The sequence below is a fragment of the Harpia harpyja genome, chromosome 19, assembly GCF_026419915.1.
Source record: "Harpia harpyja isolate bHarHar1 chromosome 19, bHarHar1 primary haplotype, whole genome shotgun sequence".
NCBI classification, from domain to species: Eukaryota; Metazoa; Chordata; class Aves; order Accipitriformes; family Accipitridae; genus Harpia; species Harpia harpyja.
The window spans coordinates 6,305,171-6,329,902 of NC_068958.1; the positions used below are offsets into that span (position 1 = coordinate 6,305,171).

General features: G+C 60.7%; 2 protein-coding genes across 2 annotated transcripts; both read right to left on the bottom strand.

The window, feature by feature from the left end:
- LOC128154726 (uncharacterized) lies at nt 1-5,362 on the bottom strand. Its single transcript, XM_052815759.1, has 3 exons — nt 5,268-5,362; nt 4,649-5,045; nt 1-3,678 (listed from the first exon to the last, which is right to left on the bottom strand). Exons 1-3 carry the CDS (start codon nt 5,360-5,362, stop codon nt 3,388-3,390), a joined length of 783 nt encoding a protein of 260 aa, XP_052671719.1. The 3' UTR covers nt 1-3,387.
- NCS1 (neuronal calcium sensor 1) lies at nt 1-24,349 on the bottom strand. The gene is made up of 8 exons (XM_052815455.1): nt 24,087-24,349; nt 9,495-9,519; nt 7,473-7,611; nt 6,905-6,983; nt 6,690-6,778; nt 6,296-6,373; nt 5,783-5,899; nt 1-5,045 (listed from the first exon to the last, which is right to left on the bottom strand). Exons 1-7 carry the CDS (start codon nt 24,148-24,150, stop codon nt 5,801-5,803), a joined length of 573 nt encoding a protein of 190 aa, XP_052671415.1. The 5' UTR covers nt 24,151-24,349; the 3' UTR covers nt 1-5,045; nt 5,783-5,800.
- Nucleotides 24,350-24,732: the final 383 nt, after the last annotated feature.

The following is a 24,732-nucleotide window of genomic DNA, read 5'->3' on the forward strand; positions in this document are numbered from 1 at the left end:
TTCGTTACTGTCATTAAGCTTTTATTTCCACTGTCACAAAGTTCCTGGGTTTTGTTTTGTTTTGAAACCGTTTCATTTGCTTGGTTTGCTCTTGAATTCATCTCAAGACAAGGCAGCAGGGCATGCAAGCCGAGACACCGGCACGGACGCACAAACAGGCTTCATCTTTACAAACAAGGCTCTTTGCTGGAGCTGCTGTTTCTCAGCTTGGGGCTCAGCTGCCCCCGGGCAGGGGTCCCGCGGGACATGGCACCCAACCCAGGGCTGGCGGCTGCAGGAGCAGAGAGAGAGAAGGGAAGGAAGGACGGCTTTCCTGCAGTGCCACTGGAACACAGTCGGGGCTGGCACGTGTGACCGAGACCCCAAAACTGCTCTGCAAGGAGACCCCCAAGCTGTGCACCGAGACCAGGGCCATATCAGGTCCCTCCTCTGCCCCCAGCCCTCCCTCCTGTCCCACCGGCCACCGCCACCGTCCCAGCCGGTCCCCTCCCCTCCAACATCCCCGTGACGGAGGGGTGGCTGATACCTTCTCAAAATGCCCCAGATCCCCACCTTTACCCTGGGACTGGGGACGATGGGACAGCGAGCTGGCTGCAGGTCACCCACTCAGCCCATCCAAACCCCCCCTGACCCTAAATACTTGGGAAGAGGGCAGCTCTGCCAGCGATTTCGGCTGCCCCCATGCCGTGCCTGGCCCCCACTTCGAAGCCAGCCCGGTGCCAGTCGGGGCTTGGCCCCACACCCCAAAGACCCTTCCACCCCCCCAGGTTAGCGCAGCCCCACGGCAGCCCGGTGGCAGACGCTTACTTGCACCCCTGCCCGTTTGGGGGGAGCAGTGGCTCTGGGATCGGGGTCCCACAGCCTCAGCCCCCTCATCCAACTGGGATGCGGTGTCCCGACGGTGTGGGAGGCAGGCACCGACAGGCACACGCTTCTGCACCGTGGGGTGAGATGCAGCTGGCACCCGGCACAAATGGGGTCTGGGGTCCCCCATAAGCAAACACCCCCATCCACGAACCCGGCGGGGAGCGCTCCCGGGGGCTGCCCGGTCTCGTTACAAATCACAGCAATTAAAGGGCTGCTCCGGAGGAAAAATCCACTTTGCTTCTCTCTCTCTCTTGGGTCCTGGTTTGTGCCATGATGGGGGGGGGAATCTGCCCCCAGAGCCTTCTCCCACGTCCTTGCTCTCCAGGGGAAACAGCTCAGCCCAGCCCAGCCCCAGAGCTCAAGGAAAGACGGTTACAAAGCAGCAACAGTCAGCGCACAAACAGAAAAATGAAAAGAAAGGAAAGTACAGACACGGCATTTTAATGGGGTAACACCGACGGGGACAAATGAGAGGTGGGGGGGAACACGCCGCAGTCGCCGGGGCCGGATCCTCGCCTCTGCCTGGCTGCGCTTTGGGTCCCCTTCCCATCGCCAGGGCTGCAGCCGGCTTTATTTCAGACACGCATCAGGAACCCAAGTATAAAGAGAAACAAATCAGGTCTTGTCAGCTGTTCGCTTTTAATAATGAGCAGGTGTAAAAAGAAGACCGAAATTAATTATTTGCTGATGTAAACTCCGACCCAGCGGTTCACGCACCGCTCCCGGTGCTCCGCACGTGCCTGATGTTCGGTGGGTCCTGCCAAACCCTCGTGGTCGCAGCCGTGAGCTGTATCCAGCGCTCGTGCTCCCCTGGGCACAGGCGTCGAATCGCGCTCTGGAGAGGGGATGGCTCACCCAGGCCATTTCACCGATGGGGAAACTGAGGCACGAGGAGGTTAAGGCCAACATTTCCAAGGGCGAGATGCTTCAAGCCTTATTTTCAGCAGTACCAAGAACCTGCAGACCCTGGTGATGTTCAGGAGTCGGGGGCCCTCGGTGCTCCCCAAAGGGAGGCTAGAAGCATCCAAGCCAGGGTCCCAAATCCGCAGTCGGGGGGGGGGAATACTGGGGCCAAAATGATTTGCTCGGGGACACTCAGCATGCCAAGAGTGGGACAGGACAGACCCCACGCTGGGACCCGCTCCGCGGCCAGAGCCAGGACGGAGGACAAGAGCCAGCCCTGACCCTGCAGGAGGGGCCTCTGCCCCGGAAAACCCATCGTCGCCACCAAACCAACAGGGTCCTCGTCAGGCAGCACAGAGCTTTTGAATACAGGCTAAAACCTTTTCTCCTTTTTGCTCCTTTTTCTTTTTTTTAATGTGCAAATGTTTAACAAGGGGTGAGGGAGGATGAGGCGTCGGGCTCCATCCCTGAGCCCACCAGCATCAGCGGCAGCAGGAGGTTGCTGGTGATGACAGCAGCACCGGACACTGAATTTGGGGATTTCTGGGGTCTGAAGCTCTCCCAAGCCAATGCTGGTCCCTCACCCCACCCGTGATGGGGGCCGCACACCCTGCTGCCCTTGCAGGGCTGCCTCCCTGGTGAGATGTCGGCGAGCACTGATGGAGCTCAAAGCATGGTAGGTCCTCTGAAAATTAAAAGCCTTTCAGGGGAAAGTGTCAGAGCAAGTGAAGTTTGCCTTTGCCTGGGAATTATGTCAAACGTCGCGGGGTCCATCATTTATCAGCGGAGGCGATTACAGCAGTGTCACATTCATCGGGAACATCAACTGGCACCAGGAAGAGACCGGTCTGGCAGACGAGCGCTAGAGAAGTTGGAGGCACTGCAAAGGTCTACCCAAGAGAGTTGCGTTTTGGCCACAAAGCATCAAGGAAAAGAATTTTCCACGGGAGGGAGCGAGGTGACCGCCTCCAGGAGCCCTCAGCGATGAACCATGGGCACCCTCAGGGGCAGGAACTGCAGAAGAGGCAGAAATATTGCACGTGGACGTGAGGCCGGTCTCCTTGGGGATGGGGAAGGGTGGGTTTTTTATGGGTATTGGAAAGTGCCACCAGCACGCGGCCCCAAAACTGGGGAGCAGGGCTGTACAGCAAAGGACCAGCATCGCTTGGCCGGAGAGTCCGTCCCTGCCGCGCGGGGACGATTCAGACTCCGCCGGCGCACCGTCTTTTCTCCTGCATCGTGGGACACCTGTGAGAACGTCCTCCACGTCCAGCCATCCCCTCTTGCTGCCACGGGGATGGTCCCCGTGGCTGAGAGCTGTGTGGACCGGCTGGGCTCGGCCGCGGGAGCTGCAGGCATCCCGGTGGAGAGCGGGGCGGAAAGGTTTTGCCGTGTCAGCCGTACCGGGGATGGAGGGGTGACCCCCAGGGCGGCGGGAGAGCAGCATCGGTGTTACTGGGCCAGGAACAAACCACACCAGAGCAGGAGGGGTTTGCACCCCGGCTGGCGTTAGGGGTCCCATGGGTATCCTGCATTTTGCTCCCAAGGAGGGGCAAATCTCTCCTTCCCCAGGGCAGGGGCCAAGGCAGCTGGAAACGGAGCTGCGGCAGCATCCACCTAACGCTCGTCCTCCAGCAGAGATGCCAACGGTGTCCCACGACACGTGTCCCGGCACGGCTGAGCCCTGCTTGGGCACATCCCGGTGCGGTGGCGAGTGATGGAGAGGCCGTGCGGGCACCGCTCGTGGCCGGGGGGGCTATTTCCAAACCCCACGCTCGGGTGTTTCCAGGTGCGTTTCCCCAGCCCTCCGCCTCCCCCGAGGCAGGAGCACGAGGAGCACCACGGCGCGCGTGCAAGCAGCTCTGCTTTGGGGCCGTGCTCTCGGTTTACAGCAAAACCTCCCACGTCCTAAACGAGGAGCAAGGGGATAAGGAGACACCCCGAGCTGCGCGTCTCCCAGCCCGGCACCCCTAAGGCAGCAGATGCCGCATAGCCCCAGCCGGGATGGGGGGGACAGAGCGAACCGTCCCCACGGGCATCCCCTCTGCTCCCCCAGCCCTGCCGGCACACAGGCTATTCCCAGCCACCTCCCTGGGGTACAAACGGACCTTCCCACCGTTTGCAAAACAGAAAATATTAAAGGAATATTTGCTTGAAAGCAAAGTCCAGCTCTCAGCTCCATTGATACTTTTTCATGCAGTGAGAAAATGAAAAAAAAAAAAAAAATGGAAATAAGGACGTTCTGGTGCCTGGTGGTTTCCTCGCCCTGCCCAACTGAGGGATGGAGCGGGCACAGTTTGCTCAGAGCCTGGTCTGACTGAGCCTTGGCTGAGCTCGCAAAGGGAAGGGTGAACAGAAAAATGCAGGAAACAGGGGAATGGGAAAAGGAAAAGAAGCTACAGCATCCCCTTAAAACAGCAGCCAGCCCACGGAGCTTGGGATACAGGGGGTGGGAGGAGAGGGGGGAAGGCAGATTTTTGGCTTCATTGTTATTGCAGGCTCCCGGTGCCCCGCAATAGTGTACGAGCATGTAAACCTTACATATCATCACCTAGGTGGTCGGACACACACACGAGAGACTAAACACAGCAGCAACATTGACAACAAATAAATAAGGATATCGATCGTCGAGACAGGCATATAAAAAAAAGCCTCAATTTTTTCCACCAAAGGAAAAAAAAACAAAAGAAAAAGCACAATACTGTCTCACCAAAAAAAATAAAATAATAATATAATAATATATATCCCTAGTGAGCCGGGCCGGGCTGCCAGCAGCATCGCAGGTGACACCAGGACTGTGTTCCCAATCGCCATCGGTGCCTCGGCTCCCCGGCCGCCCCGCGCAGGCAGCACCCTGGGGTGCGCGGCCCCCCGGTACCTTTGGGCTCCATCTCCAGCCGGCCGGTTCCTGGGAGAGGACCACGCCGGCACCGGCGCATCCGCAGTCCCATCCGAAAATGTAGGAAAGGGGAGCAAAGAGGGCGAGGAGGCTGGGGGTGGTTCTGCCTTCAGCGACGCTCGACCCGTTCCCCCGGCCCTGAAGTCTTGGGCGTTCGCTGCCGCTCAGACCGGGGTCTGTCGCGGGGTTTTTTTTTTTTTTTGGAAAAAGCAGAAGTTGGCAAATGGCAGCGGCTGGTTCAGAGTGCAGAGAGGGGGAGTGAGCTCGCGCTTCGAGGGCATCCTTTGCTTGCAGAACAGAAAGGAAGGCCGAGAGGGACAGGCAAGCTTCGCGCGGCGGTGGTCGGATGGCACGGAGAGCGTCTTCCCCCAGGCATCTGCAGGAGAGGGCGGGTGGGGGGAGAAGGAAAACCGGGTGAGAAGGATGGGCAGAAAGCCCTGCGGCCATCTCGTGCGACACCAGCACAGCTGGAAGGGCAAAGCTGGAAACACGATAAAGATTTTGAAAAGCTCAAAACTCCAGCGGGGTTAAAAAAAACCCACCACCCATGGTTGGACACTGCCTGGACTGCGATGACCAAAATCATCCCAGGAGACACCTCCGCACGGCCCCACGGGTCATGGTGAGGACCACGGGGTGCTCGGCCCAGCACCCCTGGGATGCTGCGAACCACAGCGTCCCTGACACCACCATGCCAAACCCTGCCAGCTCCAGGGCAGAACATAATGAGACATAATATAAATAAAACATTTAATATAATATCTCTCTGGAGCATCCCCATGCCCCCAGCACGCCAGCTGCCTCCCTGCCGCCTCTGCAGCCGCATTTGCAGGCGAGAGCAGGAGTCGTGCCGCAGGCAAACGCCTGCCAGCTGGGCGGCTTGTACTGCATCCTCGTGGGCTGCGGTCCTGGGGTGCTCTGTGGGACCGGGGGAGACTGGGAGAAACCCATCAGTATGGGGGCAACATCCCCCCCCAGCTGGACATGGGGGGGATGCCCGTGCTTTGATGCCTCAAGCAGAGGAGAACCAGCCGCCCGCCCCAGGGGAAGGTAGGAATGGCATCAGGCGGGTGGGAAATGGGGCCCCCCCGGACCCCCCCATGCCGCACTCACCGCCGCTCGGCCCCGGGACTATACGAGCCCGTCGTAGAGGGAGAGCGCCTGCACGATGGAGGGGTCGGCCTTGGAGCCCTCCTGAAACTCCTGCAGCGTCAGCTTCCCGTCCGCGTTCTGCAAAACACTCCGGTCGCAGCGCCGCTTCGCCCCGGCGAGGGAGACGCCGAGCACCCCGGGACCGAGCACCCCGGGGCCTCAGCAGCACCCACGCCATCCCGCACAGCCGCCTGGGTCCCCCCCACCGCCGCAGCCTCAGTTTCCCCATCAAACCGCCCATGTCTGCAGCCAGGGAAGGGTGCCATTGAGGGTGCAATGACATCTCAGGGACCCTGAAATGGATATGGGCATTCCGGAGGGATGCGGGGCTCTGCAGCGAGCCCAGCGGCAGCTGAGAGCTTGTATTGGCGGGGGAAGGAGGCACCTGCAAAAGCCGAGACACGGCAAGGGGGCCCGCAACTGCCTCCTAAATCCCTTGGCCCCAGGGAAAAAAAACCACTCGAGAATCCTCACCTTGTCCATCATGGCAAAAATCCGATCCACCCTCTTCTCCGGTGTGTTCTCCTCCTCAGGAAGCTCCACTGTGTTTCCCTGCGGCAGCAGGACAGGACGCGGTCACGCACCCGTTTGTGCCCTGCCTGGACGGTGTCCCCGGGCAAGGACACCCGTTTTGCCCCCCAACACCCCCCACATCAGGACAGGGCACGTTGGCACCAGAGCCGTCCTCAGCGGCCAGACCCAGACCCTGCCCCGGTCGCGATGGCCGCAACGCCCCACCAAAAAAGCCCGGGGAGGGAATCGGGGGTGTTTCAGCATCCTCCCTGCAGCCCCCCTGCCCACAGAGCCAGGCTCCAGCCCAGCGGGAACCCCCAGGGGCTGCTCGCCCCATGCCCCCCCCCCCGCTTACCACCATCTGATATATCGCATCCACAATGTCCAGCATCTCGTTCCTCGTGATGTACCCGTCGTTGTCCAAGTCGTACAGCTTGAACGCCCCTGCAAGCCAAAGCAACGCCGAGGTGCTGGCAACCGTGGGCCCCCCCCCCGCCTCCCACCGCCAGACATGCACCCCATCGCCGTCCCCGTGCCACCCCCTCCGGCCCCTTCACGGGGAGCACTTACACCTCAGCTTCTCGTCCAGCGTCCCCCGGGAGGTGACCGACAGCGCCTGGATGAACTCCGAAAACTCGATCCTCCCATCCTGGGGGAGGGAAGGAGGGGGTGAGGGTGCCGCTGCCACCCCCCACCCCACAAACTCCTCCCTGCCCATGCGTGCCCTCTTAGGGGACACATCCGAAACGGCAACGGGGAGGGAGGAGTGATGCACATTTATCTCCAGCAGCGTGATCCGGCTGCTGGTGCCCAGCCCGGCAGCCAGCATCCCGGCAGGAGCGACTCCGGAGCGCGGGGGGCACCGCGCGGGTGGGCTTTTGTCAGCGGCACCAAAACATCACGTTTCTCCTCTCTCGCTTGCCACTTCATCGCCTTCTCCCACGTGACTCTCATCGACTAAAATAAGCACGGGGGCTCGCTCGCTACAGCTGCGCCGTTTTGATTTCATGCCCCAGGAAGCACTGGAATATTTTGCTCCTCCGGTGCTGCGCAGCCACGTACCAAACCCATCGTACCATCGCCACGGGCTCAGTCCCGACCTTCCCCCCCGGACCGTGCCCCTGGCTCGCAGACTTACTTTGTTCTCATCGAAGACATTGAAAACAAAGGTGGCGAATTTGGTTGGGTCGCCAAAGGGGAAGAACTGCTTATAGATCTTCTGAAAGCCGGCGGCATCGAGCTGCCCGCTGGGGCAGTCCTTGATAAAGCCCTTGTACCTGCGAAGGAAGGGGAGAGGATGGGCACCAGGCGGGTCCCCCCGCTGAACGCTGTCCCCCAAGCCCTGGGGAGCCGGGATGGGGCTCTCCCCGGCGCTGCGGTGGGCTGGAGCCGGGAAGGTCCCCGGGTCCTCCCTGCGTCGCTCCCATCGCCCACCCGCAACCTCCCAGCCCCGTGGGACGAGGTCCCTGCAGGCACCGCAGCGAGGGCGGCAGCGGGGAAAGCCTGGAGAAGCGGTGAGCGGCACCGGTGACACCGAGCGGTGCCCACCGCACCGCTCCAAGCCTGCCGCGAGCCCAGAAGTGGCAACCGAGCCACAACCAGGCTCCTCTTGAACACTGTCCAGGACCTGGGAGGGGACAGGGACCCACCACCTGGCCAGGAGCACCCAGAATAGTCCTTTAAATCTCCTTTAAAATAAAAAGCCCTCTGCATAGAGTCACATCCCACCAGCACGGCCACGCTGCAGGCGGAGGTGCCGGGGCAGGCGATGCCTGGCTCGGCCCCGAAGCCGTCACGGGGCACGCAGGAGAGCGTTTGTATCCCTTGCTCAGATCTTCGGATGCACGCGACTCCCGAGCAAGAAGCTGCAAACGGAAAGCTTCACCCAAGGGCCAGAGCTCCCCTTCCCCTCCACTGCTCTGGCATGGCCCCGTTATGTCAGGTGCATCCGACCGGCTCGCCGGCACGGAGGCGGCTGGGAAAGCTCCCCCCGAGCTGCTGCACCACCACGGGGGAGGGACTCACGATCAGCAGCAACCCCACGGGCAATTTGCAGCCCACCGCTCGGCACGCACGTCCTGCAGCCATGCCCTGGTAAAAACCAACAGCACGGCATCCTGAAGCACCCGGCGCAGCCAAGGCTCCGTGACGGCATTTTTTGCACCACCCCAAGTGAAAAAGCTGCTCAGGGGAGCTGGGGGGCACGGCAGGGTTACTGCATCCTCGGGGTGGCACAGCCAGGGCATCTCCCAAAACGCGTCGGTGCTTAAACACCCCCGAAAACCCTTGGTCCCAGCTCCGGGCTGGACCTGGATGCTGCAAAATGCCACCCCGGAGGGTGCAGGGGAAGGGGCTCGCCGGCTCCGTGGGTGCGGGGACCACACGGGGACCACGTGGGGACCATGCGGGGACCACGCGGGGTGCGTGAGCATTATGCAACACGTCACCCAAATCTGTCAGGCGTCCGCTACAGCGGGCCGAGGGCTGGAGGAGGAGGGGAAGGGGGTGGCGAGGTGGGAAACCGAAGTGACGGTGACATCGTTTTCACGCTGCTGCAGCTATGACTCATTGGAGGGGGGGGGGGGTGCGGGAAAGGATGAGAGAAAGAGATAAAGAAAGCAAACCTTGACTGGTGGGATGGGAAGATGAAAGGGAAGCGGTGGCTTTTCTAGGGCGTCGCGTTCCGTGGGGCGGAGGGGATGGGGCGAGAGCGTGCACCACGGCCCCGGCCCCTGCCAGCCTCTGCAGGCCCCGCTGCAAACGGGGACACGCTGGGACAGCACCGGCCTCCTGCAGCCGGGGCCACGGCCACCAGCTGGACAGTCCCCACGTCCCCGCTCCCCTCGGCCGCCCATGTGGGGAGGGAAGAAGCGAGAGGGAGCGTGCACCGTCCCACATGGGTGGCCGAGAGCAGCCAGAGCCATGCCCCACCATGTTCCGTGCACAAGGTGTACAAGAAAAAAAAACCCTCTATTTTCTGGTCTCCTGTCTATGAGCTAACACCTGCACCCCAAAACTCTCCTGCACCCCAAAACTCTCCTGCACCCCCTTGCTCTGCACGGCCGGTGGGGTTGCTGAGCATCGCCGGCTCCCACCCCGTCGCCCGCCAGCCCCGCGCCCCGGCAGCTCACCGCCATGCCGCCGTGCCAGAAACACTCACCACTGCTGCACCTCCTTCTCCGTAACTGCAAGAGAAAACAGGAGAAAAGAGAAAAAGAAAAGAAAAAGGAATTTAGCGCTTTCCCAGTGACGGCTGGTGTTTTGCACTTCACATAAGAGACTTCCCTGCCGGGGATGCCGCAGGGCTCGCTCGCTCCACGCGCTGCCGTGTGTTATCCGTATGCAAGCAGCTGCCGTCGAGGCACAGCCCGGGAGTCCTCTGCCAGCCCGGGAGGTCGATGGGGCCGGGGCTGCAGGCACTGGTGTCCGTCCAGCTCCAAAACTGGGGAGCCCACCAAGACATTTTGCCGGGGGAGCGCAGCACCGTCGCTGCAAGATGCTTTGGACCACGCAGGGGCCGGGCTGGTTCATGCCTGGGGAGGATCCGGCCCTGCCCTCTCACCTTCCCAGAGGCAAAAGATCTCTGGAAACATCTGCCAAAACATCTGCCCAGAGGTGGCTCAGGGAAGGCGCCTGCCCAGCCCCGACATCAATGCACTGAACGCACACAGCCCCAGGGCCGGCATCCCGCCAGGTACCAGCTGCCTCCGAATCACACGGAGAAACATCGTCAAACCCATCCCAGGGCCCTGGGAAGCTTTACCGGGCTCCGGAGAAACCCCAAAAACGTGACAAGCTAGAAAATGGCGAGCGTTGGCAAGCCTGAGCGTCCCCAGCCTGGGGACAGCTGCTGAGATCGCAAATGTCCTCAGGAGAGGAAAGACTCTGATGGGATGCGGGATGCCGGGGAGCCCAACAGGGCGGAGGGCTGGTGCTTGTCCCCGTGCCTGGCCGGCATGCCAGTGGGGAGCCTGGTGCCAGCAGGCGGGCACGGGAAGGGGGAACGGCCTCATTAGTCATTTCCTTTGCATCGTGCCTCTAAATAATAATAAAAAAGCAATAGGTCTGAAAGGCGCTGGGATAATGAGGCGGAGTGGAGATGTGTCAATGTGCAAAAGGCTGATAAAAATAGAGACCCAAGACACATCAACAGATGCCAATTACCTTGGATGGCAAAAAAGAAAGAAAGCAATTTTCCAGCAGAAAGATTTATAACATGCCTGGCAGAAGGCACAGACCGCAGAAGGTGAGGGCTGGCAGGCGGCAGCAGTGGGGCAGCCGGGAGGGCACACGCCAGCCCCCACCTCGCAGCTCCTGCATCCCCGTGGGCAGGAATCGCTGCGCCCGAGGCTGTCCCTGTGCATACGGCGGGGGTCCAGTCCCTCCATCCCACCTCCGGGACCACTGGAGGGACAAAGCCTGCAAGACCCCCCAGAAAGGGCTCGGCACAGGGCAGCCTCTCTCCCTGCCTCCCGGGAGAGCCGGCAAAGGGCTGCAGCGGCCGTGCCGGGAGCGCAGGGACCAGTCGTGCCGGGAGGGTAGCAGCACCCAACGTGGGGTGTCTGGATGGCAGCACCCCAGGAGAGGGGAGGCAGGCGCGAGGATGCTCGGCACCTGGGCTGAAGGACACGGAGGGCTTTGGCCGCACTGCAGGAGGGATTTGGAAGGTTGTTTTGGCAGGGCCATCTGGCAAGAGAAGAGCAGACAGGGGAAAGGACAGAGGTCTCCTGGCAGGAGGGAGCCGGGAAGGACATGCTGCATCCAGCGGCTGAGCTGGGGTGGGCAAAAACAACAGTCACGCCGGTCCCGAAGGATTCCCCATCCCAAAAAACCAAAGGGCTGCATGGCAGCATCCTTCCAAAAGAGAGATGCTGAGCGACGTCTCTAACAGAAACAGGCTTCCCTGCACACGTTCCCCACAAGCATCGAGACACCAGCCACGAGCCCCACGCTGAGGATGCCCGAGGGATGCCGCAGGCACCAGCTCTGCAGCCCCGATTGCCCACAGGCACAGATGAAGGCGGGTGGGAGGAGGAGGAGGGTGGGCAGCAGGACTTCGTGCAGCCCTCGGGGCAGGCGAAAGGGGCAACGGCAGCAGCCCGGGGCTCGGCTCAGCCCCTCCAGGCAAATCGTCTTCTGCTCTCTCTCTCGTTCGGCTGTGTTTCCCCCAGTGTGCTATTTTGGGCCCGGGAGCTGCCTTTCAACTCCAGCAGGAAACAATTAAGAAATTTGTGCTTTTTTTAGTACAGGAGAAACGCTGGTAACGACATGCTCGGGCTGGGGCGGGAGGAGAGGGATGGAGCCGCAGGAGGGATGCGTGATGCTCCTGGGAGAGGCTTTTCCAATGGAGGGGCCCGTTCAGGTGCCAGCCTGAATACCAGCACGAGGCCCCGGAGGTGGGATTTGTTAATGTGCATCCCTGGAACAGGGCCATGCAAAGCCCCATCCCTCCTCCAACACAGTGGCACCGATGCCCTTCCTCCTGCCCCGGGTGCGAGGGGAAGCTGCGGGGTTTGCCCTGGGGTGGGAACGTGACCCCATCTCCCAGCCCTTGGAAAACCACCCACCTCTGGGTGCATCCCTCTGCTGCCACCAAATCTCCCCTCTCCCTGGGGCAGAGCATTCCCAGTGCAGGGAAACACCATGGCCCCAAGCCCAGCATCGCTGCGGCTGGGCAAGCTGGGGCTGAGCGGGTACCTGCCTCCCCGTATCTGCAGTTATGGATCCGAGACAGATGATGACTTCGCGGCTGCCACTTCCCAGCCACTCCAACCTCGCTGGCTGTTGACACTCTGAGTGGCACTGATTAGGGATGCTAACGCCTGTCCCCGCAGCAGGGACCCGTGGCCATGGAAGCCCTGGGGACACGCTACTCTCCTGGCCAGGCTGAGCCACCCATCCTGGGGCTGGGGACAGGAGACACACGCAGGGGCAGGGCTGTCCCTCCGCTCTCCCTGATCCATCCTCTGCAGCAACCCGGCGTGCAGAGCCCAGCCGAGCTCACAGAAAGTACCTGTGCGGCGGCGGCTGCTGCATTTCCCTCCCCTGGCATCGATTACGGCGCGACGCTGAGCCGATGCAAATCAATTTACAGCGATATAAACCTCAGCCAGGTTTGACCCCGAGCGTTCAAGGACAAGGGGATAACCCACAACAGCCCCATTGCAGCATCCCACCGGAGCGAGGGCCGGCTCCCTCTCCCTACCCCTGCTGAGCTGGGGCTGCGGCTGGGCTCAGCTACCGTGCCACGCTCCCCAGGGATTGCCATTCCCGCAGCCACTATGGGGATGGCTATAAATAGCACCCGTAGCAGCTCGTTAGCGGATGCAGCGTGCCCTGGGATCCTTGGGGATGAAAGGCGCTAAATAAAGGCAGGGTATTAGCATTCGTTATGAACCGCAACGCTGTAAGAGGCATCGCTGAGCTGGGAGCCCCAGCTACACCCCGCAGACACCCTCCCGTACGTACAACGCTCGTGCCGGCAGCATCTTTGTTTCCGCTGCTTTTAGCAAAGCGTGGGGAAACGCCAAGCGCAGGGCAAGCGCGGCAGGCAGGAGGGGCAGTCACCCCAGGGCAGCACAGGAGCTGCCCCGCACGGCCAAGCCATGGCCACGGGTCCTCGCTGCCCCTTCGCAGCGCTGGTCGGTCCATCCCCGCTCCCATCTCAGCCGGGAGGAAGGTTTCAGCCACGCATCTCATGCAGCACAGAGGGGCAGAGACTGCCCCATGGGGCTGCACTGCAAGCGGCCTCCAGTCCCCTCCTCCCAGCTACCGGTACCCAAAAACCCCCAACCCTCTACCCCCAACCTTTCCATCAATCCCCAAAGGCACAGGCGAGGACTGACAGCTCCATCACCACCCGCCCTTCGCGTGCCCCCTCTCTTCCCACCACCCAGCTGCCGCTGCAGCAAGAAACAGCTCTGGTTAATCAGTGCTCAAGCCCGTTAATTTGTGTTTGCCAGGCAGAGAGGAGAGGAGGGACCCGGGACTGCAAATCCCCGTCCGTCGTCCTGCCCGCGGGGGAGCTCGTTGCTCGCTGGACCACAGCGGGGACAGGGCGGCAGTAAGGAGTGCGGGAGAGGTGGCCGGATTCGGAACGGTTTGGGGACCCTCGGCCACGGTGGGATGCATGAGGTGACGTGATGCTCCCGCCTCGCAGGGCTTTTTTTGTGCTGCCGTCCCATCCCGCAGCCGTCCCCTTCCCTGTCTGTGCAAGGGCAGGGGTTTAGCCACAGCCGCAGGGCCGCATCCTGAGCGGGAACACGCACGCTCAGCCTGGCCCCCGTGTGCCACGGCCACGGCACACGTCTGTCCTGCGGGCTCGGGCTCCCAACAGCTCAGCAAGCACCGTCCCCGCGCAGCAGCCAGCGGGGAGTCTCCACCGAGCCCCCGCATGTCCCCCCTCGCTCTAGTTGCTACAACAGCACCTTGATCCCGCGGGGCCGCGGGCACCACCGCCTTATCAGGGAAACCAGGGTTAATTATTTCCAGGCACAAAACAGCTCCCCCCTCCCCGTCCCCGCTGCAGCTCTGCCACGTCGTGGGCTGCGCCGCCAACCCACGGGTGACTGGTCCGGCATCACCCACCCACGTGTGGCAGCGTCGGTCCTGCGGCATTATGTTTCCCCCAGGGACTTGCTGTGGCTCCTTCCCGGGGTCCCCGCAGGTCCCCCCGCATCCCGGTCTGGGGGAGCCGGCACATCACCCCATGCTGGGGCTCCTGTCCCTGCCTAAACCTGCTGCGGGTGATCAGCCCAGCACCCAGAGGAGGGCAAATTGGGCACCCATGCGTGCGCAGAGTGGGTGCTCCCGCGTGAGCAAAGTGGGTGCTCAGGTGTGAATTAATGGGGCACTCATGCATGCACTAACCGGGCACCCATGCCTGAGCTACATGGGCACTCATGCAAAAATAAATCATCGGGTGATGATACATGGACTAATTGGGCACTCGTGCATAAATTATTTGGGGGCTTCTAGGTGAACTAATTGGGTGCGCATGCATGAACTACCTGGGTGCTCAGGCGTGAATGAATGGGGCACTCATGCATGAATCAGCGGGGTGCTCATGCATAAATTTTTTGGGCACTCATGAATTTATCAGGCGCTCATGCATGGACTAATTGAGCACTCATGCGTAAATTCACTGGGCACTGCTGCGTAAACTAATTGGGCACTCATGTGTAAATTAGTGTAATTAGTAGATAACACACTTGTGCATGTACTAATTGGGCACTCAGGTGTGAATGGATCAGGTGCTCATGCATAAATTAATTGGACACTCAGGCATGAACTGATTGGGGGCACATGCACCAATTAATTGGGCATCCATGCATCAGCTACCAGGGTGTTCACGCACGGACCAGTGTGCGATCCAACACAAATCAACGGGGCACCCATGCATAAATCAGCCGGGTGCTCATATGTCAATTAATTGCGCGCTCGTGTGTGTGTATTAATTGGGTGCTCATGCATGAACTTATTGGGTGCTGATGCAGAAATGACTGGGGTGCTGATGCATGAGCTAATCGGCCCCTCATGCGTAAAATACCACGGTGCTCCGGGGTGAACCCCGCACACCCTGCAATTTATGCCCAACACACTCCACCCCTCGCCTCTGCGAAACACATATTTAAGAATTGCCTGAACATAAATCCGCTACAAACTCCACTTTCAACATTATCACAACATTAATATTCACCAATCACAAGCTCCCCCCTCCCTCCCCGCCGATCGGGCGATGGGGCTCAAGTGTGTGCACACGCTTGTTTGGATTTTGCTCCTTTCCCCTGGGACCCAGATTTGGGGGTTAGCATCAGAGCCCGAACAAACACCCACCGCAAAATTAGCCCTCGGCCCCCACAGAGCGACCACAGGGCTCAGTACAGCAGCCTGAACGGATGCTCGGTGCAGACTTCACACCCTGCTCCTGCAAACATGGACCCAAGAAGGTCCCACCAGTCGGCACAGATGGACCCATCCCCAGCGCCAGCCCCTGGCCCTGCAGAGCAGGTTACGCGGGGTAACCGCATCGTAACCTGACCGGTCGTTACCGATTTCAGACCTCGGCCCTCCGAAACACGTGGCCAAGAGCACGGCAGCAGCTCAAGCTGTTGGAGGTACCGACGAGTGCAGTAGCTGTGGGACTTCATCCAGCCCCCAAACGGGCGCTGGGCAGCATCCGCTTGGTGCAGCGTGGGCATCTCCCCGCAGGGAGAGGGAGGGTGCCCCGCAGACGGGACCTGCTGTGTGCTGGGCTGTCCAGAACGATCAGCCTGGGCTGTTGGGTGGCTTTGCGCAGGCCAGGGTGGGGGGAAGTACCCACCGGCCCCCAGGGACAGCTGGAGCGTGGGCATGAGACTCCCGCAGCAACGCACTCCCCTGGCTCCGGCACCAAAGCCCCGGCACGGAGCCCAGTGCCTGCGGGAGCTGCACGGTGCCGGGGTGGAAGGGGTGAAAACACCCCCCAGGCTGCCGCAGGCTCAGTCCTCCCCCCGGGACCGTCTGTCACCCTGCCTTGGGGCACCTCAGAGCTCACCCAGGTCCCCATTCAATGACGGTGACTTTTAAGATATGCTGCACGTCAGCACTTTGGCAATTTGGGTTGTTTGGCCCCGACGACTCGGCCTCATTACAATTCAGGTTTAACTACATAACCAATGTCCTGGTTAAACATTACAGAGCACACCGTCCTCCTGCCTTCCGTCAGGGCTCAGCCCCAGCTCCGGGGCTACGGTTTGCTCCTGCTCCCGGGCCGACGCAGGGCTAGCTTTGGGGAAGCGGCGTTAAAACACGACCCCGGCAAAACCTGGCTGCAGCACCGGTGTCACCCCCCGTGGAAACAACCACAGCCAGAGCCTGCCCAGTGACATTTTCTTTTGCTCCCGGAGATGACCAGCAGCAACTTGTCCAAACCACCGTGCCTCCGTCTCAGCCCAGCACATCCCGGCGGTGCCCAGTCCCCGCTCCCGGCTGCATCGCTCACGCGCCGGGGGTGTCCCCATGCCGGGGTCGTCCCCGTGTGCGTACCCATCCCTGCAATATCCCATCGCAAAGGGATGTTGGAGCAGCCTCACCGCGTGGGCACCCACACAGCTGGAGCTGCCTACCTGTCGGAGCAGGACATCCCCATCCCAGCTTACCCATCTCCCTGTGCATTTGCCCAGTTTGGCTTCTCTCCCCATCAGACACAGACGTCACCAGCATCACGGCGAGTCCAGGAGCCTCCAAGACGTTCAGAGCACAAGCCCGACAGTGTTATTGGTGTCATTTGTTACTGCTGAGATACAAAGCAATATGCGGAGAGAACTGCATGTGCGTTTGGCACTCTTCTCGCCGGCGGTTGCCATTAGTGGTCTGTCTTTCTCCCAGACTGGATAAACAGGTCCATGAGCAGCTCTGTTCTCATCTCCCCCGGGGCTGGTACCAACAGGAAAGCCAATATGCAGCTAAAATCCTTTTTAGACTTTATTAAATATTTAAGGGCCCGACATTAGGCTTTGGAAACTGGGTTCGGGGAAAAAGCAGCAGTTGCTCTTTGCAGCAAAGGCAGCAGAGGAAGGGCAAAGGACAGTGCCTTCATTTGGAAATTAATGAATCAGACTGAAACACACCCACAGCAGGAGCCGGTGGCTGTGGCAGGTCTATCCTGGGCTGGATTTAATCCTGGCTTCCCCACGAGCTGATGCAGCGATGTCCCACGGCAGGGCAGAGCATCCCCAGTGCTGCCGGGAGCAGGGATGGAGCAGCCCCCCTGCCCTGGCTGTACGGGGGGCAGCTGTGTCCTGCCCCCTGCTCAATCCTCCCCTTGGCTCCAGGGATTTCGGCACAGCCCGGCACTCCAAGGTGCTGTCCCCAACCCACAGAGTGATTCCTGCCCCTGGCAGAGGACAAAACTCCCCTCTGGACCCGGCGCGGGCAGGGGAAGGGAAGTCCCTGCAATTCAGCCATCGGATCCTGGAGCCAAGGGAAGGTCAGGAGGATGCTGCAGGGTAAAGCCTCGCTGGCAGCAGGGCTGCCTCTGCCCCCTCCCTCCCCGTCTCACCCCCGGGGATGGGGCTGTGCCAAGGGTTGCCAAAGCAGAGGGTGCTGGAGGCACCGAACGCCCACCCCTCCACGGGACGTAGCACAGACACCCGGGGCATCTCCACGGGGTCCGGCCATCGGTCAGGAGGTGCTGGAGAAACACGGGTGGATGAAGCACAGGCAGCCCTCTTTCCATGTAGAAACCAAAAACGTGCCTTGATGGGAGAACACCGTGCAGGAGGTGTGGGAAGCGAGCCCCGTGCCAGCACTGCCGGCCTTGGGAAGCCGCAGCAGCGGCGGTGACGGGAGCGACGCACACCGTGCCCCGGGGCTGAGCACCCCCCCGGCCACCCCTGCCCTTGGGCAGGGAGGGCAGGCAGGGGTGCAGGGCACGGACCCTGGCTCCCTTTCCCATCCAGCTCCCTAGAAGACCTGGGAGGATGAAGAGGGGAGGGAAGAACAAAGCAACCCCACAAATGTCACCCCGATAACGGCGCGAGCGCGTCTGCGGGCTCCTCCCTGAAGCAGCCGCTTCCTTTGATGCCTTCAGAGCTTCTTGTTTCACAACCTTAATTATAGCGGCAGCAGCAAAGGTCAGGAGAGTGGTTAAGCAGATCCATTAACATGTCAGGGAATAAATGAAATGTGATTCTTCTGATGCCTGAGCAGCAGCAGGCAGTGGCACGAGCGTGGCCGGCAGGGACGGCTGCTCCGCTCTGCTGCAGAGGGAGCCCTCAGGGCCCTCGGTCACGTCTACCCTTTCCCACCCCGGCACTAAAATCACCTCCCGGGGACTGCAGGGACACCTCAAAACTTGCTTCTGACACTCCAAAACTTGCTTCGCTTGCATCCACCCGCAGAGCCCCAGGTCCACAGGCACATGGGATACCCAGTCATGAGATTCGCTCGGAGCAGGTTGGGGTCTCCTTGGGGAAGGGGCTGGAGATGCCTCCAGACCGCCACAGCCCTCCGGAGGCAGCACATCAGGTCCCCATCGAGCTCGCAGGGAACCTGCGCCGCAGCTGCCACCTTCGCAGCTCTGGGTGACATGTGGCTGCAGTAAAAACAGGCTCCAAACAAAAGCCAGCCCCTGGGCATCCCTCCGGCGCATCCTGCCCATCAGCCTCCCTCGGGGCTCCCTGGCTGGCTTGGGACAGCCGACCCGCTCTGCTCCCCTCTCCCCAGCGCATCTCCAGGGCGCTTGGGCAGGTGCTCTCCTCCTCCCCCCAAAAACCTGCCTTTTGGGCTCTTGCAAATCCTATTACACACCGAGAGTGCTCGGAGCAGGCAGGCACACTCGACGGGTCAAGCAGCCAGCAGCAGCTCAGCCTCAGCTCTACATACCGGGCGTGCGTCCGCCTCGGCATCCCGGTGCCCCTCGCCCAGGAGCGGGTCCCACGGGGCTCCCACCCCGGAGTGGGGTCCTGCCCACTGGCTCTCTGCCCACGGCTGTGCAGGCAGCCCCAAAACGGGGGCTTGTAGGGCCGAGCGGAGCCAAGGGGTACGGGGCTGGCGCTGCAGAGGTGAGCGCAGGCAGCTGCCAGACGCAGGCAGGGAGCCGCGTTTCAGCCGGGCTTCGGGGCTCCACGCTTTAGGTATTTCACCCAGCATTTGTCGCCGAGGGATAATGGGTGCGTAACCACCTGGCCGGCTTGCCCCGCTTTCTGCCGGATAAGCAACAGGAGGGATTTCAACACAAACCAACCTGGCAGAGAAACCCAGTACCTGGGGCCAAACACCTCCAAGGCTAAAAATAAACCGGCAGCGGGGAGCCACCGAGGTCCCTCCTCTCCTCTGCCTGCCCCCCTGCTCCTGCCCACCATCCTGGCCGGCACATTTCCCCGGCACCAGGGCGGCACGACGGAGCAAAGCCCCAGCCCGGTGCCCCCAGCGAGGAACCGACCCATTTTCCTGGCTGAAAATTGCTGCAATTGCAGAATTTTCTTTCCTTTCCCATAGAATTCAACCCGCCACTACGTACCTCCGTAACTACAAATCAATATGTTTGTAGTTTGCTCTTAAACTAATGCCCATTAATTCAATGCATTACCGTCGAGCAACAGAGCCAATTTTGTGGCTTATTGTAGAAGAGCAGAAAACGATGATGCCAGAGTGAGTTTAAAATCCACAAAATAGATCACAGTGGGTGGGATGCAGTTCTTGGGAAAAGAGCATCTTCCTCTCCCCGCGCCCACTCTGCAGCCCAGGCCTCCCAGTACCGCGGGCGTCATTTTGGCACCCTCGCCACGGCTCCCACGCTTTCACTGGAGCCTTGCTGCGGCCTCCGGAGCCCCGGGACTGCTGTCCTGACCCCCTGCCCGGTCCCAGCAGCGATGCTGCTGCACCGACATGGCTCCGAGCACGCTGGATTGCATAGCTATTGCAGCTGGTGTTAAAAAACAATACAGCATTAGTAGTTCTGGACACGAGCAATAACTATGAGAAGTGAACCCTGAAATCCAATCCCCCCCTCCAAATGACTAAAAAAAAAGAGCTAAAATGTGCTCTTCTGAAACAGCCTCATATTTTTAAGCCTGTTTCATGATTTTATGGGTTGCCAATGCTGTGGCTGGGCTGGCCTGGGAGCACTGCTGCAAGTAGGGATACTCAGCACCGCATTTCTTTCCCAATTTCTCTACCAGGAGTCCACGTCAAGCCATTGCCACCCATGACACATGCTCTGCACCCACAACTGCACACGTGCGCTTTACACAACTTTATGCAGGCTGCAAGAAGCAGCGATACCGCAGGACCTTCATGAATCTCCAGCTTAACAGAACTCTTTGACCACGGCCCGGCAAGGCTCTTAAGCACAATCCCAAATCCCACCACGGCTCTGAGCCACAAGCACCTGGCTCAAGTTAAGCCCAGGCTTAAATCCCCACCGAAGAGGGGCCAGCAGATGCGATCCAGGGAGGACGGTGGTTCCTTTGAATCTTGGGCATTATCACCTCCTGGGACAAAACACACAGCGGCCAAAACTGCTTCTCCAAGCTACCTCAACAAGGCATCAGGAAGATTAATAAATTAATGATTATAAAGCACTTTAAGAGCTTTTAGATGAAAGGCTCTATGGAAGTACAAAGAATTACATAATTTATTATTCATTATTATTATCACTCAGCATTGGCTTCTCCCGCACGCTCCTATATGACACCGGTCTGGCCTCTGAGGAAGGTTAAATCCTCGCCCCGCAGCCGGGCTCTCCCCGCCAGCGCCGCTCCAGCACCTGGCAGACGGGTGAGCTTGGCACTGCCAGATATTCCTGGGCACTCAGGTGCCCAGAGATGCTGAAAGGCACACGGCGATGGGTCCAAATCAACAGGACTTGGGCAGCCGGCACTTCAAAGAAGTCCTCGGATGTCCTTCTGCGCCTTTACGTGTCCAAGTGCCATTAAAATCTGGCCCCCGGCACCGTAAGTCAGGAGCGGAGTGGGGAGGGGAGCCAAGAGACGAGGTTTCCTGCCCTTCCGTGTCTGGTTCCCAGCAGGGCCCCGGACAACCCGCTCTGAATACCCGCAGTAAAATAATTCTTGCATCTCATGGAGGCCGCTGATGGCAACCCTGCAGCATCCTCGGCACGACCACCGTGCTCGCGACTGCCCTGGCACGTGAGCAGTCCCACACTCCTCTCCCGGCTGCTCCCACCGCCTTCTTGCCCCAGGATTGCTGCAACCAAGGCACGGCCAGAGAAATACCACAAATAGGAGATGGAGAGACCAGAGGGGACAGGGGACAGTGGCTGGGGGACGCAAGAAGCCACCAGACACTGGAAGAGCACCAAGGGGTCACGGCACAGGCTGCAGGTCCTCTGTGTCCCACGGATGAGGTAAATCTGCAGAAAAGCCACATGGGGCAGGGAGAGGGGGTAATGTCTCCCCATCCCTCTGATCCTGCAGAACCAAGAAGGGGCTTTTTGTTACTTGCTTCGTTTTGTTTGGAAATCGCACAAACAGAAAATGATGCAATGGAAAGCAATCCCATTGTGGGAGAAACCCTTCACGTACCGCTGCCACGGGAACTTCCCTGGGACAAAAGCGGGTCCCCGTCATTAGCTGCCAGTTACGGGCTCCCAGAGACATCTGCCCAGATGTGCTGTAACAGCAGCAGAACCAGCACCACGCATGAGGCAGGGCCAGCACCCGCTCGGTAACGCGGCAGCCAGCATGCGGGAAGGGCACCACGTGCCAGGGATGCTCTTAGAAGGATGGTCATCGCCGGTCTGCCAGAAAGGTACCAAAATGCCACGGTGCTATGGAGTAAAACCTTTCCAAAGCAGACCCCCAGAAATTCTCGGGTATGCCACGGATTTGTGGGTACAGCTACCCCTGCTCGAGCTGGTCCACTAGCCGTGGCACAGGGGTCTGCATCAGTCCCTCCCACTGTACTCAGTGCAACCCTGCGCTCCTACCTGCATCTCCTCTGCCCAGATTCCCTGAAACACAGAAGGAAATTAATATCTTTCCAATCACTCAGGGTCTGAAGATAAATCAGAGGTTCTCAGACGTGCCTGGGAGGGCCCTGTGAAGTGCTTCACCAGACAAGGGAACACGCGCTCGCCTTGACAGCTGCAGAAAAGGGGCAGAAACACTCAGCAAAAGTAATTAATCCCAGAGACAAGAGGTGGAACAAGCAGAGCTCAAGAAACAGAGCCTGGTATTAGCGACGGCGCTCCCTGACAGGCATCGCACCGCCAGCCGCATGCTGCCAGGGCACGTTGGGATGCTGCACCAGGCTCCGGCCACGCGAAGGGCCACGTGCAGCCCCACGGCACGGCTGCCCAGGCGCTGCTGCCTCACCTGCACAGGTACACGGGGCTGGTGCACCTTGAAAAAGAGACAGCGAGAGGCCCGGAGCGGGCAGGCAAAACCCCAGGCAGGCCAGGAACTCATCGAGGGAGCGATCAGAGGACCAGAGTCTTTTTTGGAGGGGGTGCGGTGGAAAGGGGAGTGTACCCAAGAGAGGGGAGCAGAAAGTTAGGAATAAAGTGATTCAGAAGGCAACGACCCTCTGCCAGCCTCATCCAGCAAAAGAGATATCCCCGTGCCTGCAGACGATGGTTTCACCAGCGCTGTGTTTGTTTGGCATCCGCTGCCGGTAAGACACGGGGCATCGCTGCCCGTGTGCCCTGCCATCGGCCCCGCTGGGGTCGGCACCTTCCCCGCGCAGAGAGGAGCCACCCCAGGGGTGCAGAAAGCTCAGCATACAAGAGATCACCAGCAGACGAGGCTGCGCCGGGGCCGGCTCTTCCCAGATCCCTCTCCGTTGGAGATAGGGATCGTCACGGCGGCTGCAAACCAAGCGGGCGATTGCAGCATGGCAATAACCATACCCGCCTCAGCGCGGCTGCACCCGCCGTGGGTCGCAGCTGCAGTGAGGACGCCAAAACCCAGGGCTCAGCTCCAGCTCCAGCCGGGGTCTGTGCCCAGCCGGCACTGCCACGTTCTCACTATTTCTTCTCCCAAAGCCACTTCGAGGAAGCCCAGCCGGGGTACCCCAATGTCTCCTACCATCGCTCACAGTCTGGCTACGCGGACATGCCCCCCCGCAACCTGCCCTCCTCCTGCCTGCTCCCGGCTGTGCCACGATGAGAGAGCAACCCCGCGTGTAGGGTTGTGCAATGCACCAGTATTGCCTCTTCTCCATATGGGAGAACTTGCTGCATCCTAATCTATTGCCTTTTTGGGTAAGCGCTGCCGTGGGACTGCAGCAATGACAGCGGGGAGAGCTCGCAGGTCGGCTACACGTTAGGGGAATATCTCCGACCTGCAAGCGGAGAGGCAAACTTGAACCACCAAAGCCTTTGTTTCCTTTGTGCATCCTTCAGGAAAAAAAAAACTCATTTTGCTAAAACTGGATGGCTCAGGCACTAGCCACGTTAATAAGATTACAGCGGAGGTTCAGACAGGAAAGCCACTCACTTCGAAAATCAGGTTATTAAACTGATACTGAGACACTCATAAAAAAATACCAAACTCTCTGGCATCGGGCTCTTTTCTCCACTTCAGAGCATAATAACAAAGGAAACCCCTCCGACTAATGCACCCGAACTTTGAAAAGCCACCCAGTCGGTTTGGCTCCCCATTTAGGGAGAAGCTGCCTGGCTCCAGGGAGGCAGCCAGGGGAGGACAACCATCACGGCCAGTCCCCTGGGTACCCGCCTGGCAGCAAAGGCCCAGGGCCAGGCAGCCCCGAAGGAAAGGATGCTCGGAGCAGGGGCAGGAGGGGGGGTCAGGAAAAGGAAGGCGCATGGCTCCAGGTGGGCACAGCAGGCGGGCAGGATGCGGCCCTTGTCCCACACTTACTGGAGGCTTAGAAATAGGCCACGGAGAAATTGTTTTTATAAGAAAACAGAGCGTTTCTCTGGCTCCCTACCCGTCTTCCTTGCCTCTGCTGCCTCGTGGGGTTTTTTGGTTGTTTTTTTTTTTTTTATCCTCCCAGGCTAATCTCCGAATTCTTGCAACAAAGCCCGGCGGAGCCTGCGCCCTCCCCCGGGGAACGGCCCCGGCAGCGCCGATGCCCGCAGGAATCCCAGCTCCCCGCTGCAAACCCAGGGACGAGCCGGGGGAAGAGGCCGGGGCCGGCCCCGCGTCTCAGGGCCGGGCCGCGGACCCCACCAGCCCCATCGGCTCCCCCCGGCACCCGGGGCCTCCCCAGGCAGCATCCCCGCCGCTCAGCACCCCCCCCCCCTCCCCGCTCCCCCTGGGCAGAGCAGGCCCGCTTTACTCACAGTACGTTTTCCTGGTCAGCTCCTCCACAACTTCAGGCTTCAACTTGCTGTTGGATTTCCCCATGGTGGCCGGCAGAGCCGTCAGCCCCGGCAAAGCGCGCAGCGCCGGCTCGCCCGCCGCCTCCCGGCCTCACTGCGGGGGCATGGAGGGACGGGGACGGGACACACACGGGACGGGGCCGCGGTGCCTCGGTGGCAGCTCCCGGCCGGGCTACATCCCGCGGAGGGGACGGGCAGCGCCGCGCAGCGAAGCCGGGAGCGGTGGAGGGTGGCGGGGGGGGGGGGTTCTTTGTTGCCGGGGCTTGGCCGCAAAGGCGAGCGGCGCGGCGCTGCAGGGCCGCCCTGCGTGCGTGTGTGTGCGTGTTTTGTGCGTGTGTGTGTGTGTGTGTGTGTGCGTGGCCCTGGTTACACGCACCCTCCCCGCCCTCCGCGGAACGGCCGCGGAGCGCTGCGGGGGCGCGGAGGGGCGGCGCGCCCCGCCCCGCGCTGCGGGATGGCGGCGGCGGAGGGGGGGGGGAGCTCCGGCATGGCCCCGCCGCCCCAAATTGGGGGGGAGCCGGCGGGAGGGGGATCCCAGACAGGCCTCTTGCCATGGGGATTGCCCCTTCCCGCCTTCCCGGAGCCGTTCGGCAGGGATTAGCGGGGA

Coding starts and splice junctions, on each gene's coding strand:
- LOC128154726 (XM_052815759.1), bottom strand. CDS start 5,362: ATGGTGGTGTCAGGGACGCTGTGGTTCGCAGCATCCCAGGGGTGCTGG. Junction 5,046..5,267: donor ACCCGTGGGGCCGTGCGGAG/GTGTCTCCTGGG, acceptor CCTCTCCTGCAG/ATGCCTGGGGGAAGACGCTC. Junction 3,679..4,648: donor GCTGGAGATGGAGCCCAAAG/GTACCGGGGGGC, acceptor CTCCTCGTTTAG/GACGTGGGAGGTTTTGCTGT.
- NCS1 (XM_052815455.1), bottom strand. CDS start 24,150: ATGGGGAAATCCAACAGCAAGTTGAAGCCTGAAGTTGTGGAGGAGCTG. Junction 9,520..24,086: donor GCTGACCAGGAAAACGTACT/GTGAGTAAAGCG, acceptor TTTCTCTTGCAG/TTACGGAGAAGGAGGTGCAG. Junction 5,900..6,295: donor TTTTTGCCATGATGGACAAG/GTGAGGATTCTC, acceptor AGTGTTTTGCAG/AACGCGGACGGGAAGCTGAC.